Source organism: Xenopus tropicalis, chromosome 5 (genome assembly GCF_000004195.4).
Source record: "Xenopus tropicalis strain Nigerian chromosome 5, UCB_Xtro_10.0, whole genome shotgun sequence".
Lineage (NCBI taxonomy): Eukaryota > Metazoa > Chordata > Amphibia > Anura > Pipidae > Xenopus > Xenopus tropicalis.
This window is the reverse complement of record NC_030681.2, coordinates 20,280,723-20,296,504: the sequence shown is the minus strand read 5'-3', so window position 1 is coordinate 20,296,504 and position 15,782 is coordinate 20,280,723. Positions and strand designations below refer to the sequence as shown.

Sequence of the window (15,782 nt, the reverse complement as noted above, 5' to 3'; positions counted from 1 at the left end):
TTGATCCCAACTAAGATATAATTACCCCTTATTGGGGCAGAACAGCCCTATTGGGTTTATTTAATGGTTAAATGATTCCCTTTTCTCTGTAATAATAAAACAGTACCTGTACGTGATCCCAACTAAGATATAATTACCCCTTATTGGGGGCAGAACAGCCCTATTGGGTTTATTTAATGGTTAAATGATTCCCTTTTCTCTGTAATAATAAAACAGTACCTTGTAATGGATCCCAACTAAGATACAAATACCCTTATTGGATGCAAAGCAATCCTGTTGAGTTTAATTAATGTTTTATTATTTTTTAGTAGACTTAAGTTATGGAGATCCAAATTACGGAAAGAGCCCTTATCCGGAATACCCGAGCAATATTTTACCTTTTGGGAAACACTGCCTAGTTGCTTATTTCCGTCATGTTAAAGGGGTTGTTCACCATTTTAGTATAATGTAGAGAATGCTATTCTGAGACAATTTGCAATTGGTCTTCATTTTATATTACTCTTGTGTTTTTTTTTAATTACACATTTTGTTCAGCAAGTCTCCAGTTTGGAATTTCAGCAGTTATCTGGTTGCTAGGGTTCAAATTACTTTAGCAACCAGGGAGTAGTTTGAATAAGAGACTGGAATATGAATAGAAGAGGGTCTGAATAGAGAAATAAGTAACTAAATGTAAGCCGGGGGGGGGGGTCAATGGCCACCATTTGAAAGATAGACATTTCAGACATTCTTGCAGGATCTGTTCTTTACTAATAATGTTGTGCTGAAGACCCTAATAAACTATGCACAAAACTTCACTGAGTGTACGGAAAGCAAGTGGGCACAAAAAAGGCAGCACAGCTGAGCAGCTGATGGCATAGGGGATGCACACTGGGACACTGGCCTACACTTGTGCTTTAGCCTAGAATTATAACAAGAGGAGGGATAAGCTGGTGGAAGCCAAAAGATACATGGGGTTGTGGGAAGGTGCACAGCAGATCTTTGCCATAATAATAAGTGAATAATAATAACCAAGTTCACTTTAGGGCATTATGGTGGCCCTCTGATCCAGACTAATATCCATATACTACAGATATCAGTCAGTACTGGAACTGGGCAGGTTTGAAAATTTCTCACAAGTTGTGGTCTTTATATGAACAGTCGGAACAACTGAAATATGGTCATATGGTGTGTAGCCCTCCCTGAGGGCTAATTGTTTGGAGAGCGTTCCTTACTGGCCCATGTATGGCTGCTTTAAGGCTACTTCCATCATTATGCTAGTATGTAAGTCTATGCAGTCTTTGTATACATTACTATGCCCATCCATGTAGCATCTCAAGGTTAACACATACGTTTTCTTTAATCATATCAAGATCCATATTACAGAATGTTGTTGTGCAGAAGTGATGGCTAACACTCACCTGCCTCACAAGGCCCAGTTGCAATGAGAGATACAGAATAATCTGAGGGTCCTCTGGATCTAACTCATGAGCTCTGTTGGAAAGGAAGAGAAACAAGTATGAAGGCTGAAATGCCGGGTAGTCTCTGTCTGCCATTCAATCAGTAGCAACCGCAGAATATTCTTTATTCTTTGGCTGGCTACTTTGTGACTCAAACAAAATGCAACAGTAGTCGACTGTCCTCAGCCTGCCTTCAGCCTGCATCCTCCCAGTCCCACAATTCCCTGCACACGTGATGTCAATAAGGAAGGGAACATCAAAGTGCAATGCATTGTGGGTTATGTAGTTCCTGCATGCTGTCTGTAAGCTGTGGAGAAGTTGTTATAATTTGCAACATCAATGTTTTAGTCCCACCTCCCATACCAGGATTTCAAATGATGCAGAAAGAGAAGAACTGTTTTGCAGCTCAATTTCAGCATATAAAAGTGGTATGTATTCATAATTTTTAAAGGAACAGCTTGCATTGATAGGTATTTCAGGGGTCTCTGTGTCGTGTAGGGCTTTTTAACAAAGAGTTATCCTTTAAGGCATGAGGGAGAAAACCAAACGCTTTTATTTGGGTCAAGGAGCTCTTAGGTAACTTGTACAACTGGGGGTACATCATGTTTTAGTGAGCCATGTGACATAAATAACATCATTAAACACTGGTAACTTATGACATCAATAAATGCCACTTTTCAAGATTTATTGCATGTGATATTCATGGCTCTTGTGAAATATATAAATATATTTCTCTTGTTGTAACAGCTTCATAATAATAAAAGCCACTTTTGAATCTGTGCTGGAGAAATCACAAATGTAGTTAATTAAATATGTATTGTAAAGGTATTCACAGTTGCGTTTTTCCCCAGTTTGCTCTGGTTACCCCACTGCTTATTAAGTGGAAAATACCAAAAATTATATCTGTAAACGACTCAGAGTCAGGCAGACAAGCATTTTGTTGAATGGCACCAAAGGTAATCTGAGAAGTGTGTGATTATATTGGGTGCATTTACTGGATTTATAATGACTGAGGCCTAATGCTCACACTTACATCTATTGTCAATAATATCTTGGGCAAAGGGAATGGTATGAAAGTGCCCCCCTATTGAAAGGCATGTTACCTTTGTAAAGCCTGAAGAGCTTTCTTACTTAAATCATCTTGAGCGCATTTCTGCGTGGCTGCAAAAAAGAAAAATACATATTTAGTTTTTTAAAAATCATTTTTGTGTATAGTAAATTCAAGCTGGCAAAATGGCAAAAATTTGCAGTACAGGATTCTAGGTATAAACCCAGCATGACAGAAAGTGTCTTACAAGACTCTGATTGGTATCAGTTGCCCTTGATCTGATCTGATTCATTTACATTTGCTACATTTAGACAGTAAGCAGGTACAGTATTTGTATGTTGGATGTGCAGATATGGGATCCACAAACCCATTATCCAGAAAGCTCAAAATTACAGGAAGTCCATCTCCCATAGACTGCATTTTAATCAAAAAATTCTAATTTTAAAATGATTTTTCTCTGTAATAATAAAACAGTACCTAGAACTTGGTCCTAACTAGGATACAATTACTCCTCATTGGAGTCAAAACAATCCTATATCGTTTATTTGATCAAATTGTTTTTTAGTAAATTTACTACTTATCTAAATTACGGAAAGACCCCTTATCTGAAAAAGCCCAGATCCCAAGCATTTGGATAATAGGTCCCATACCTGCATATACCCTTCCTAATGTACAGAGCTGTTCTGGAGAAATCACAAATGTAGTGATTGTGTAGGGTATTGACAGGGTATTATATCTGTAAACTACTCGGGAGCAATTTACAATCCTCAAGAGTCAGGCAGTATCATTATATTGAGTGCATTTACTGGATTTATAATGACTGAGGCAGAAAAATTCTATTTGGTTTATTTGATCAAATTATTTTCTAGTAGATTTACTACTTATCCAAATTACAGAAAGACCTCTTATCTGGAAAACCCCAGATCCCAAGCATTCGGACAATATGTCCCATACCTGCATATACCCTTCCTAATGTACAGAGCTGTGAAATATGTTGCCGCTGAATATATTTGTGTTAATAAAGAAGGGATAAATGGAAGGCTATATTATCCAAAAAGTTCCCTGACATGGGCAGGGTCAAGTCTTGACCCTTTCCCCAAACTCTCCACCCCCTTTCCTTTTATTAACACTCAGACTCTGTGTGGGTTGAAAAGGCCTCAGCCAAGTTTATTGCATATACTGTATATACTCGAGTATAAGCCGATCCAAATATAAGTCGAGGTACCTAATTTTACCTAAGAAAACTGGAAAAACTTATTGACTCGAGTATAAGCCTAGGGTGGGAAATGCAGCAGCTACTGCTAAGTTTCAATAATCAAAATAAATACCAATAAGATTACATTAATTGAGGCATCAGTGGGGTATATGTTTTTAAATATTTATTTCAAAGAAAAACAGTAAATTAACTCTGTAAGTGGAGAAGAGGGTCAACAAAAACAATATGGTATCAACAATGATACCTTAAGAGTACTACACCCCTTAGCTCAATCAGCAACCCAGCTAAAACACAGAGTTAAAATCATTCAAAACTATATATAGATTATACAGAATATAAAGTGCAATGTCTAGTGCAGAATGGGGCAGATGAGGATGCTAGATGGAGGTGAAATGGGAGCGGGCCAGGGCAATGGAGCGTCTTGTGGGTGGCCTAATTTGCACACAAAGGACACAGGGTGCTAGTCTGGAGGGACCCATGGCACCCGACTCGAGTATAAGCCGAGGGTGACTTTTTCAGCACATTTTGGGTGCTGAAAAACTAGGCTTATACTCAAATATATACAGTAATTAACAATCATGTAACAATACCATCACGTTAATATATAACCCTATCCAGCGGGATCTCCACCCCTAGTCGCTGAAGGCTGCTCCTGTGGAGATACCTTGTTAACAAGCATAACAAATTTCAGAGACTCCTCCCCTTATCTTTTGTCCCTCCCCTTTTACCACTGTCTAATCACCGCCACCCCTAGCCTCTGACCTGCACAACTTCCGCTATTTCTTCTACTGACTAACTCCTGCCACTTATTCCTCATCCCATTGCTGCGACTAGTGCTTCCCCATAGGGTGGATGGGCGGGGCTGTTTAGGTAAATTGGCGCCAACTCCCCTGTGCTCACCCCTTTTATTTCCTCCCCTTACCCTCTATTCAATCACAGCTGGACTACAATTCCCATAATCCCTTGCCCTAACACTTCCCGGGTCCTCCTCCTAGCCCATTCATGGCCCTGTCCCTCCATTTCTCCGGTCCTAGGCCTACTAAATACAAAAAAGGTCTCTCCTTTCTACTTTGTTTTACTATAGATTTATGATAGATAGCTAGATAGATGATAGACAGACAGATAGACATATAGATAGATACTGTAAATGATAGATAGATAGATAGATAGATGATAGATAGATACACCAGTTTATATCTATAGCTATATATATAGATATATACTGGTGTGAGATCTCGTATCTGGAATCACATTATCCAGAAAGTTATGAATTATGGGAAGGCCATCTCCCATAGACTCCATTTTAAACAAATAATTCAAATTTTTAAAAATGCATTACCTTTTTCTTTGTAATAATAAAATAGTAGCTTATACTTGATCCCAACTAAGATATAATTAATCGTTAGTGGAGCCAAAAAAATCCTATTGGGTTTATTTTTTAAAAGATTTTTTAGTAGGTTTAACGTATGGTGATCCAAATTACAGAAAGATCCTTTATCCAGGTCCTGAGCATTCTGTATAACAGGTCCTATACCTGTATACAGGGTCTGACTGGGCCAGATGGACATTGGGAAAAAAACAAGCGGGCCGCGCTGGCCCAGAACAGATCCCTGCTGGGCGGTCCGGGACCCACAGGTCTCCCTCTCCATTATGTGCGTTCGGGGGAGGGGCTTGGGTGAGCGGCATGGGCCGGGGGTGTGTGGGGACCACAGCGGGGGTCCCTTGGGGGGGTTCGGGGCCCCTACCGTGGCAGCCCCTGTAGGCCCTGCACCCCCCAGTCCAACCCTGCCTGTATATATATAAATTATATGTATAAAATTATGTATAAGGTGCCAGAAAGCATATAAAATAAAACCTTTTAAGAAATGAAACATTTTCCCATGATTTCACCACCAGAAATTCCTTGTTTTTATTTAAATAAAAAAAAAAAAAACCACATATACAGTATGCAATTTATTTCTCCATCTGTTTAATTACCAATTACCACAACCTTGACTTTCCTGTAAGCAAATAACTCTCAGGGACTTACGTAACGTGCATAATTAAAGTGCCAGTGAGCGGCGCCCCTTCAAAGAATTCATCAAAGCGCCGGGTTTCGGCGCAAGCGGAATATTTTACTGTCTTGTACACACACGTTCCATTTGCTGTTTATGGGATCCTGTAATCATCGTTCATTCTATTAAGCGCTGGCAATAAATGGCAGATTTTGATTTACCAGGTGCCAGCACTTCGCCCATTATACATGGGCGTCATGCAAAGAAAGTGCTAAATGGAAAACGTTAACAGGTTTTGACAGGTTTATATTATGAGCGGTGTATCCGTTTTTAGACAGAATGAGCAATTAGACCAGCGGAACTATTTCTATGCTGTAGAGGTGCTTAGCGCGGCATCTTGACTCACACGCAGATGTAAATGTGTCATTTATTTTCCCACAAACATTTGCTTGAATTAACTAACAAGTTCTGCTTTATGTAATATTATTATTAAAACTATTTTTGCTTCACAGCCTCTCTAGTACAGGTATGGGATCTGTTATCTGGAAACCCTTTATCCAGAAAGCTCCTACTTCCAATTTAAAAAGTTCCGTTATCTCTGTAATAATAAAACCGTAGCTTGTACTTGATGGTAAACTGATAAACTGCATGAATTTGCGTTGGAAAACAATACTGTTTGGTATATTTAATGTTTAAATGATTTTTTCGCAAAGTAAAGTAATCCAAATTACGGAAAGAGCCCTTATCCAGAAAAGCCAGGTCCCGAGTATTCTGGGTAACAGGTCCGATACCTGTATTAAATAATCCGCAGAACAGAATGCATTCATTATTCTACTGCATTTTCTTCTATTTATTTTTTTTTATTTATTTGAGAAGTTTAACCATGGCACAAAAATATAAATCACCGGTGGGTTGGCATACACGATGCCGCGGTTTGCCAAAGTCCCTGAAGTTTCCTCGCAAGGCAACATTGGCGACTTCAGCAAACCGCGCCACCACGTATGCCATCCCACCGGCGATTTACATTCTAGCCGGTGGGATGGCATTTCGGGGAGATTAGTCGCCCATGACAAGGAAGATTTGTTGTGCGGCGACTAATCTCCCTGTGTGTCACACTCCTTAGGAATGTGGATCTGAGCCAATGAGCAGGAAGTTTCCTCATAGTCTTACAAACTGAACATATACACAGGTAGTGATGGGCGAAATGTTTCGGCAGGTATGGATTCGCGGCGAATTTCCACGTTTCGCCACTGGCGGATTGTTTCGCGAAACAGATGAAAAAATTTGCTGCATAAAAATTTGATGCACGTCCAAAAATTGTCGCCCACGTCAAAAGAATAGTTGCGCGTCAAAAAAGAATAGTCGCAGGCATGAAAAGAATAGCCGCAGGACAAAAGAATAGCCTCGGGCAACAAAAGAATAGCCGTGGACAACAAAAGAATAGCCGCGTGCCAAAAGAATAGCCGCGCGACAAAAGAATAGCCTTGGGCGACAAAAGTATAGCTGTGGGCGACAAAAGATTAGCCGCGCAACAAAAGAATAGCCGCGGGCAACAAAAGAATAGCTGCGGACGACAAAAGAATAGTCACGGGCGACAATTTTTTTTGACGGGCAACATTTACGCCATTTCGGGAATTTTTCGCCGTTTCGCGAATCTTTTCAAAGATTTGCGACTTCATCAGCGAAACAGGACAGATTCACTCATCACTATACACGGGTCTTGGTCTCTGTGCAGGAGTGAGGCATTATGGGAACTTTCTATACAAAGCTCAGCATTTTTTTCTCCTATGAGGCTTCTGATCATCTGAACGGGAGAAATATGGGGAGACTTAAGGGCACTATTGAGAGAACTGAAGATATGCCTGCAGCTTGAGATTAACTCTTTATTAGCCTTTCCTTCTCCTTTAAATAACCCCAATGTAGATCAATGATTCACCCTGATTCACACTCTCCCGATCCATCCTCAGTACATTTAATCTAATCTGGTTTGTACATTTAAATCTAATTAAGGTGGCAGATTTATCTCAGATAAATAATCTTTTGACGATTGTTTTAACCATACGATATGCTATCCACGGAGACTGTGTAAAACAGTGTCATTGTTTTGTTGTATAACAAAATGCAATATCCTCACAATGCAATATCCTCTCATGGAGGAAGCAGTATGTACAGGAAACAGGAAGTGATGTATTTTTCCTAAACAATTTTATTTTATTGATATTGGTATGCTATTTTTATATCATTACAGCAACTGAACCAATAATTTCTGCTGCTTGTTACTAATGTGACCAGTTGCCTTGACCCACCCAGTTGGAATAACAAATTTACCAACAGTGTAATTGCTGGTAAAATTTGTAACACCTTATGAATCCCTCCCTTCCCTCACCCTCTCTGCTGACGGATCACCCTTTATAAGGCCAGACCCACCAATACTCCACCCATTTCCCCACCCACTTCAAAATCTGACTGAATATGGCCGCCTTTTATCAGTGGTTTTCCAAGCTGTCCCTCACTCCTCCTTTATCTTCCTCACTTGTCTGCCTGCAGATTCAATGAGAACTGTGCCCCACTCCTCCTGAAGATCTACACCTAGATACTGCCCTGCCTTCTTCACCCACTACTTCTACATACATTGCATTATCCAAACCCATATATTTTAAATGCTAACTGAGGGCGTTATTACTAGAACTCTGTTCCGCCCATACCCTCAGCAAGCTCAATTGTGCTTATAAAGAAACTTTCATGATGATAAAAACTTAAACAAAACTTGACATAAGCAATTACACATAGTATATATAGAAATATATGCAGAGTACAGGCCTGTGCAATGTGCTGACAGATTCAATTATACAAAACATGTAAGTGTGAATTCTTCATTAAGCCCCAGAGCCTGTTTAGTCTGGAGAAACCAGATCTAGAAGCATTCCCTTTAGACTTAAGGGTCACAACCTGATTTGCTTTGGCATGTGATTTTTTTGTTTTACAAAGCAAACCCTACAATGCAGGTTAAGTATTTAATGCAGAACCTTTCTTTTCCTCCAGCTTGAACTGTACTTTTTAACATAATAATGGCAATAATCTAATTCATTTCATAGAAGCAGGCATGATGGGTAGTGATGAGCGAATCTGTCCTGTTTCGCTTCACCATAAAATTTGTGAAACGGCGAGAAATTTGCATTTGTTGCTCAATTTTTTTTGTCGTCCCGTTCTTTTTTTAATGCGACCACGCCCAATTTGAAGCGCGACAAAAAAAACAAAAAACTGCACAACAAATTTTTCCACAGCGAATTTTCACAGAAGTTTCACGAAACAATTCTCCAATGGCGAAATGCAGAAATTCGCTGCGAATTCACGCCTGGTGAAAAAATTTGCTCATCACTAATGATGGGACTACTGCTTACTCCTTGAGTCTCTGATGTCATTTATGTATGTCATACCTCCCAACTGTCCTGATTTTCGCAGGACAGTCCCGATTTCAACAGCTCAACCCGTAGTCCCGGATGAAAATCCCCTCATATCCCTTTGATCTCCTGCACTGACCGTCAAAAAAGATACAAAGTTCCTCAACTTAATTAAATAAGTAGCTTTTGCTACTTATCTAGCATGCTCATCCAGCATACTCAACTCCTGCACTGAGATACAATTGTAACTAATAAGCTAAACAGGTCTCTTGGGGGAACCGAGACTTGCAGCTTAAAGGGCAATTTCACCTTCATTAGCAAAACTTAAATAACACATAAAACAAGACCCCCAAACCCCCAGAAATGGGTTTAAACTTTACATAACCTGTCAAATTTTGTAAAATGGGATTGGGTTTTAGGGGTGTGGTCACAAAAATGGGCGTGGTCAAAATGTCGCCACACTACATACAGCATTTCTTTTTGTCCCTCTTTGTATTATTCAAATGTTGGGAGGTATAACTTTATTTATAAAGCGCTACAAGGATAGCACTGCATAATCTTACATAGTACAAATGTACACACAGGGAGGACAAGCATTAAAATAAATACAATAAATAAGTATAATAAACATTATAATAAATAAGTATAAATACACAGAGAACAAGTGGTATAAGGCACAGTAGGAAGGAGGTCTTACAGTCTATGTGGGTGGGTAACAGGCACAAATTGGAGGGCAAAAGCGCACCCCGTTTGGGCATTGGCCTTTAAGCAAAGGACTAGACGAGACTCTAGGCTCTAAAAAATATAATTTATATAATTTTTTCTTAAAGAAATTGAGAGATTGTTATGTTATGGAATAATTCAGGGATAGAATTCTGAAGTGAATGGACTCTGAAGGTTTCAGTGCCTGATTTTAGCTCTTCCTGGCTGTGCTATCATTGTCTCCAATTCAGTGCTAATTAGCCAGTTTCACACTTATTTCTGACCATTCTTATTGCTGTCAGCCATGGACTTTGGCTGAAGAGACTCATTAACCCTTAATACCCAGTTATTGGACTTCTGCCTGATCCCCAATGTCAAGACTGCTATGTGGCCCTGACACTCAGTAAAATTATCTATATAAACATTTAGCATTTTCATAATCCACAGTTCCCCGCGTTCACTTATCTACAGGTGCTGTAACAATAATTTTAATTGCTAGTAATATTGAAAAGAATACACTTGCAACAGCCTTCTTTATGGCTGCTTCATAAATTGGAAAATGGGATAATTACACTATAGGGTACAGGCCTAGCTGTCACACTCTTTCCCTTCTTTACAACCTCTTATCTCTACTATACTATTAAATTATAAATTGTACTTTTATTCATGGATGACATCTCCTCTCTGCGCACAAGACAAGTTAATTGCACTTAGTTCTTTTCCAGGTTTTTTTAAAGCCTATTGCCATATCCCAGCTCCCTCCTCCTAGTATAAAGAACATTACAATAAAAATCATTGACAATGTCTGTCTGCTGCTACTAATATCAGATGGCAGACTATCACGACAGGAATATACAGATTTAATTGTTTAGTGCAGGTATGGGACCTGTTATCCAGAATGTTGGGGACATGAGGTTTTCCATATAAGGGGTCTTTCCGTAATTCAGATATCCTACCTTAAGTCTACTAAAAAAATTATTTAAACAGTATTTACACCCAATAGGATTATTTTGCCCCCAATAAGGGGTAATTATATCTTAGTTGGGATCAAGTACAGGTACTGTTTTATTATTACAGAAAAAAGGGAATCATTTAACCATTAAATAAACCCAATAGGGCTGTTCTGCCCCCAATAAGGGGTAATTATATCTTAGTTGGGATCAAGTACAGGTACTGTTTTATTATTACAGAGAAAAAGGAAATCAGTTTTAAAATTCTGAATTATTTGATTCAAATGGAGTGTATGGGAGATGGCCTTTCCGCAATTCAGAACTTTCTGGATAATGGGTTTCCGGATAAAGGGTCCTATACCTGTACAGGGGGAATAACTCGGAAGGGAAAGCTAACTAGGCACTATATGGCCCTTCCTGTTACTGGAATTGTCTATTGGCCAAAACAGGTGAAACTACATCCTATAATGATATTGGTGACAATTCTTTGCTTTCTACCTTTTGGCAAATTTTGGGGAAGGCCAACTGAGCACCTGTGGGATCAACTGGGACCCCAATGTGAGCAAGTGTGGTTTTTGCATTATTTAGCTTTATATTCAGCAGCTCTCAAGGTCTGAATTTCAGCAGCTATTAAGTTGCTAGCATCCAAATTACCCTAGCAACCAGGCAATGATTTAAATCAGAGGCTGGAATGTGAATATGAATAGGATTTCATATCAAGATGAGTAATAAAAAGTAGCAACAACAATAAAATTGTAACCGCATTTGTTTTTTTAGATGTTGGGGTCAGTGACCCCCATTTGGAACTGTCAAAAGAAGAAATCAAATAATTTTCTAGAACAGGCAGCCATCTCTAAAAAGGTATTCTCCCTTCCTTTCCCTCCTTGCTTCATACTGCACATGTGTTTCATTCCCTCCCCCCCTCCCCTCTGGCAGATCCACTTCTGATTGGCTGGTGGGCATGTGTAGCTCAGAACAGCAGACAGGATCAAGTTACACACATGCTCAGAGAATAGGAAGGCTGTCGCTGGCACCTACAGGAAGGGGAGAGAGATTTCAGTGATGTCACTGTAGGCTTCACACTGCTGTAGGCTGCCAGCACCATATCTCAGAGAAGCAAGCAGGGATCTGGGAATTTAGATATGCAGTAAGTACTTAAAAAGAATGCCTTTAGACTTACTTTTAATTTATATTAACCTTTCATTGTCCTTTAAAGGGGTAGTGATCAGTAAGTATACTGATCTCATATCAATCCACAATGGGACTGGTCGTTTTATAATACACAGTACATTGAGCAGTACAGCTGCTCAGAACTCTAAGTGCTCCATTTAGCATCAGCAAGAGTTGCCTATTTGTCGCTTCTCCATTGTGCATGTAACAACCAAACTCACCTTTCTTTAAAGCAGAATCTTGTGTTACTTTAACACCTATAGCGTTCAACAAATAGCTCTGAATATAGAACACCTGCCACAGAACACTGGGTCCTTGACATGATATGGGCACAATATACTGGGAAGTGTTCATGTTCTTGTAGATCTCTTTTCCTCCCCCTTGTACAGTAAAGGGAATAAATAGTTCTCCTGAGACATCGCTGCAGTGACCTTGGATGTATATACATATACATATTAATCATATTGCCTCTAAGGTGCCTTTTCTCTAATTAAAGGAGAAGGAAAGGTAAAAACTAAGTAAGCTTTATCAGAAAGGTCTATGTAAATACAGCCATAAGCACTCACAGAAACGCTGCACTGCGTCCTCTATTAAAAGAAACACAGGATTTCTTGTCTCCTTTTTGTAAACATGTTCTTCAGTATCTCACTTCCTCTCTTTTAGGGCTCAGGCTTCAGGTTTGGGGCACGAGTCTGCTCAGTTCTCTCCCTCTCCCCCTCCCTTCTCCTGCTCCCCTCTCCCATAAGAATGCTAAGAACTCACTTCCCCCACCCTTAGGAATGTGTGATCTGAGCTTCCAAGGGCTATAACTGCAGCAGGAAGCTACCAAGACCAAGCTAAAATAGCAGCTGCTATCAGAGGGAGATTCTAGGGCTCTTTACTCAGGTATAGTAAAGCTGTCTGCAGAATAAATAGCGTTCTAGGTGGTACTAATGTGGCGAATCTATTGGCAGTAAAATGCCAAAATGCCTTTCCTTCTCCTTTAAAAGACAAACCCATATGGGCCAGATTATGTACATGACTTGAGCTCTCCCGCACCTTAAAAACTTGATTTGCCCTTCTTTTATCTTGCAAATTAACTGGTGTATTTTTGGTGTATTGGCACCAGGCCCAGACTGACAATCTGTGGGTTCTGGCAAATGCCAGAGGGGCTGCTGTAAGATGCCATAGACAGTCACTATTTATTGGGCTGCTGGGGGGCTGTTTGGGCCTCTGGGTACTTGAAATGCCAGCAGTGGCGTAACTAGTGTGCACCGGGCCAAAAAGAATCTTTGGAAGAGCCCAGTGAGTCTTCACTTCCCAGCCACTCTACCATTCCGAGCGGGGAGAGAAGACTTACAACTAATGAGTAAGCAGCCCCCTGGTCTGGACCCCCTGCGGGGTCTGCTTCCTCTATAGTATACCACTGAATTCCAGGGTCTGGCCCTGACTGGCACCCAAAGCAAAGCCCTGCTTTTGTGAATATAAAGTAACTGTCATTTTTTGCACTAATACATTTTTATACAAGACAAGATTTTATTAGCTTTAGCAGCTGCAGCCAGACACTTAAATGAAAACTATACCCCCACAATGAATACTTAACCAACAGATAGTTTATATCATGTTAAGTGGCCTATTAAAGAATCTCGCCAACCTGAATATATATATATACAGGTCCTTTTCAAAAAATTAGCATATTGTGATAAAGTTCATTATTTTCTGTAATGTACTGATAAACATTAGACTTTCATATATTTTAGATTCATTACACACAACTGAAGTAGTTCAAGCCTTTTCTTGTTTTAATATTGATGATTGTGGCATACAGCTCATGAAAACCCAAAATTCCTATCTCAAAAAATTAGCATATCATGAAAAGGTTCTCTAAACGAGCTATTAACCTAATCATCTGAATCAACTAATTAACTCTAAAAACCTGCAAAAGATTCCTGAGGCTTTTAAAAACTCCCAGCCTGGTTCATTACTCAAAACCGCAATCATGGGTAAGACTGCCAACCTGACTGCTGTCCAGAAGGCCATCATTGACACCCTCAAGCAAGAGGGTAAGACACAGAAAGAAATTTCTGAACAAATAGGCTGTTCCCAGAGTGCTGTATCAAGGCACCTCAGTGGGAAGTCTGTGGGAAGGAAAAAGTGTGGCAGAAAACGCTGCACAACGAGAAGAGGTGACTGGGCCCTGAGGAAGATTGTGGAGAAGGACCGATTCCTGACCTTGGGGGACCTGCGGAAGCAGTGGACTGTGTCTGGAGTAGAAACATCCAGAGCCACCGTGTACAGGCGTGTGCAGGAAATGGGCTACAGGTGCTGCATTCCCCAGGTCAAGCCACTTTTGAACCAGAAACAGCGGCAGAAGCGCCTGACCTGGGCTACAGAGAAGCAGCACTGGACTGTTGCTCAGTGGTCCAAAGTATGTAATTCGGAAATCAAGGTGCCAGAGTCTGGAGGAAGACTGGGGAGAGGGAAATGCCAAAATGCCTGAAGTCCAGTGTCAAGTACCCACAGTCAGTGATGGTCTGGGGTGCCATGTCAGCTGCTGGTGTTGGTCCACTGTATTTTATCAAGGGCAGGGTCAATGCAGCTAGCTATCAGGAGATTTTGGAGCACTTCATGCTTCCATCTGCTGAAAAGCTTTATGGAGATGAAGATTTCATTTTTCAGCATGACCTGGCACCTGCTCACAGTGCCAAAACCAGTGGTAAATGGTTTACTGACCATGGTATTACTGTGCTCAATTGGCCTGCCAACTCTCCTGACCTGAACCCCATAGAGAATCTGTGGGATATTGTGAAGAGAAAGTTGAGAGACACAAGACCCAACACTCTGGATGAGCTTAAGGCCGCTATTGAAGCATCCTGGGCCTCCATAACACCTGAGCAGTGCCACAGGCTGATTGCCTCCATGCCACGCCACATTGAAGCAGTCATTTCTGCAAAAGGATTCCCGACCAAGTATTGAGTGCATAACTGAACATAATTATTTGAAGGTTGACTTTTTTTGTATTAAAAACACTTTTCTTTTATTGGGCGGATGAAATATGCTAATTTTTTGAGATAGGAATTTTGGGTTTTCATGCCACAATCATCAATATTAAAACAAGAAAAGGCTTGAACTACTTCAGTTGTGTGTAATGAATCTAAAATATATGAAAGTCTAATGTTTATCAGTACATTACAGAAAATAATGAACTTTATCACAATATGCTAATTTTTTGAAAAGGACCTGTATATCAGTAAATATTGCCCTTTTACATCCTTTCCCTTGAGCCGCCATTTAGTGCTGGGCTGTGGTCTCCCTCAGAGATCAGCTGACAGGAAATAATGCAGCTCTAACTGTAACAGGAAGAAGTGTGGGAGTAGGAAGACAGAACTCTGTACATTCATTGGCTGATGGGGCCTAGCATGTATGTTTGTGTGCACTGTGAATCCTATGATCCCAGGGGGCGGCCATTAATTCTTAAAATAGCAGTTTTCTATTTAGGATTACCCAATGGCACATACTACTAAAAAGTATATTTTTATGAAAATGGTTTATTTAGATGAAGCAGGGTTTTACATACGAGCTGTTTATGCAGTATATTTTTAGAGAGACCTACATTGTTTGGGGGTGTAGTTTTATTTTAACCCTGATGCTTCATTTAATGAATTCCAGTGTTGTTGTCCACAGTTGACCATGTAAAGCACTTACTATTTCAATTGTAAATCATTTTCTACATTTTACTTTCACATTTATTATAAGGCAGCAAAGGAGAATTACAGGATCCATTTAGCAACAGTGTCAGTAGCACCGTCTGACAGGGGACTGGAAAGTTTGCTTAATGCTTATGTAAGAACTGTTATAATTGGTTTATTTCCTTTACTTGATCTCT

General features: G+C 40.1%; 1 protein-coding gene across 1 annotated transcript in view; it reads right to left on the bottom strand.

Annotated features, from left to right (window-relative positions):
* ttc7a (tetratricopeptide repeat domain 7A) overlaps positions 1 to 15,782 on the bottom strand; it is a 232,863-nt gene that overhangs the window by 134,909 nt on the left and 82,172 nt on the right. Inside the window, exons 13-14 of the mRNA XM_031902470.1 lie at positions 2,540 to 2,597; positions 1,398 to 1,470 (exon numbers count right to left, since the gene is read on the bottom strand). Of these exons, the coding sequence (XP_031758330.1) occupies positions 1,398 to 1,470; positions 2,540 to 2,597 (131 nt within the window). The remainder of the gene's footprint in view (positions 1 to 1,397; positions 1,471 to 2,539; positions 2,598 to 15,782) is intronic.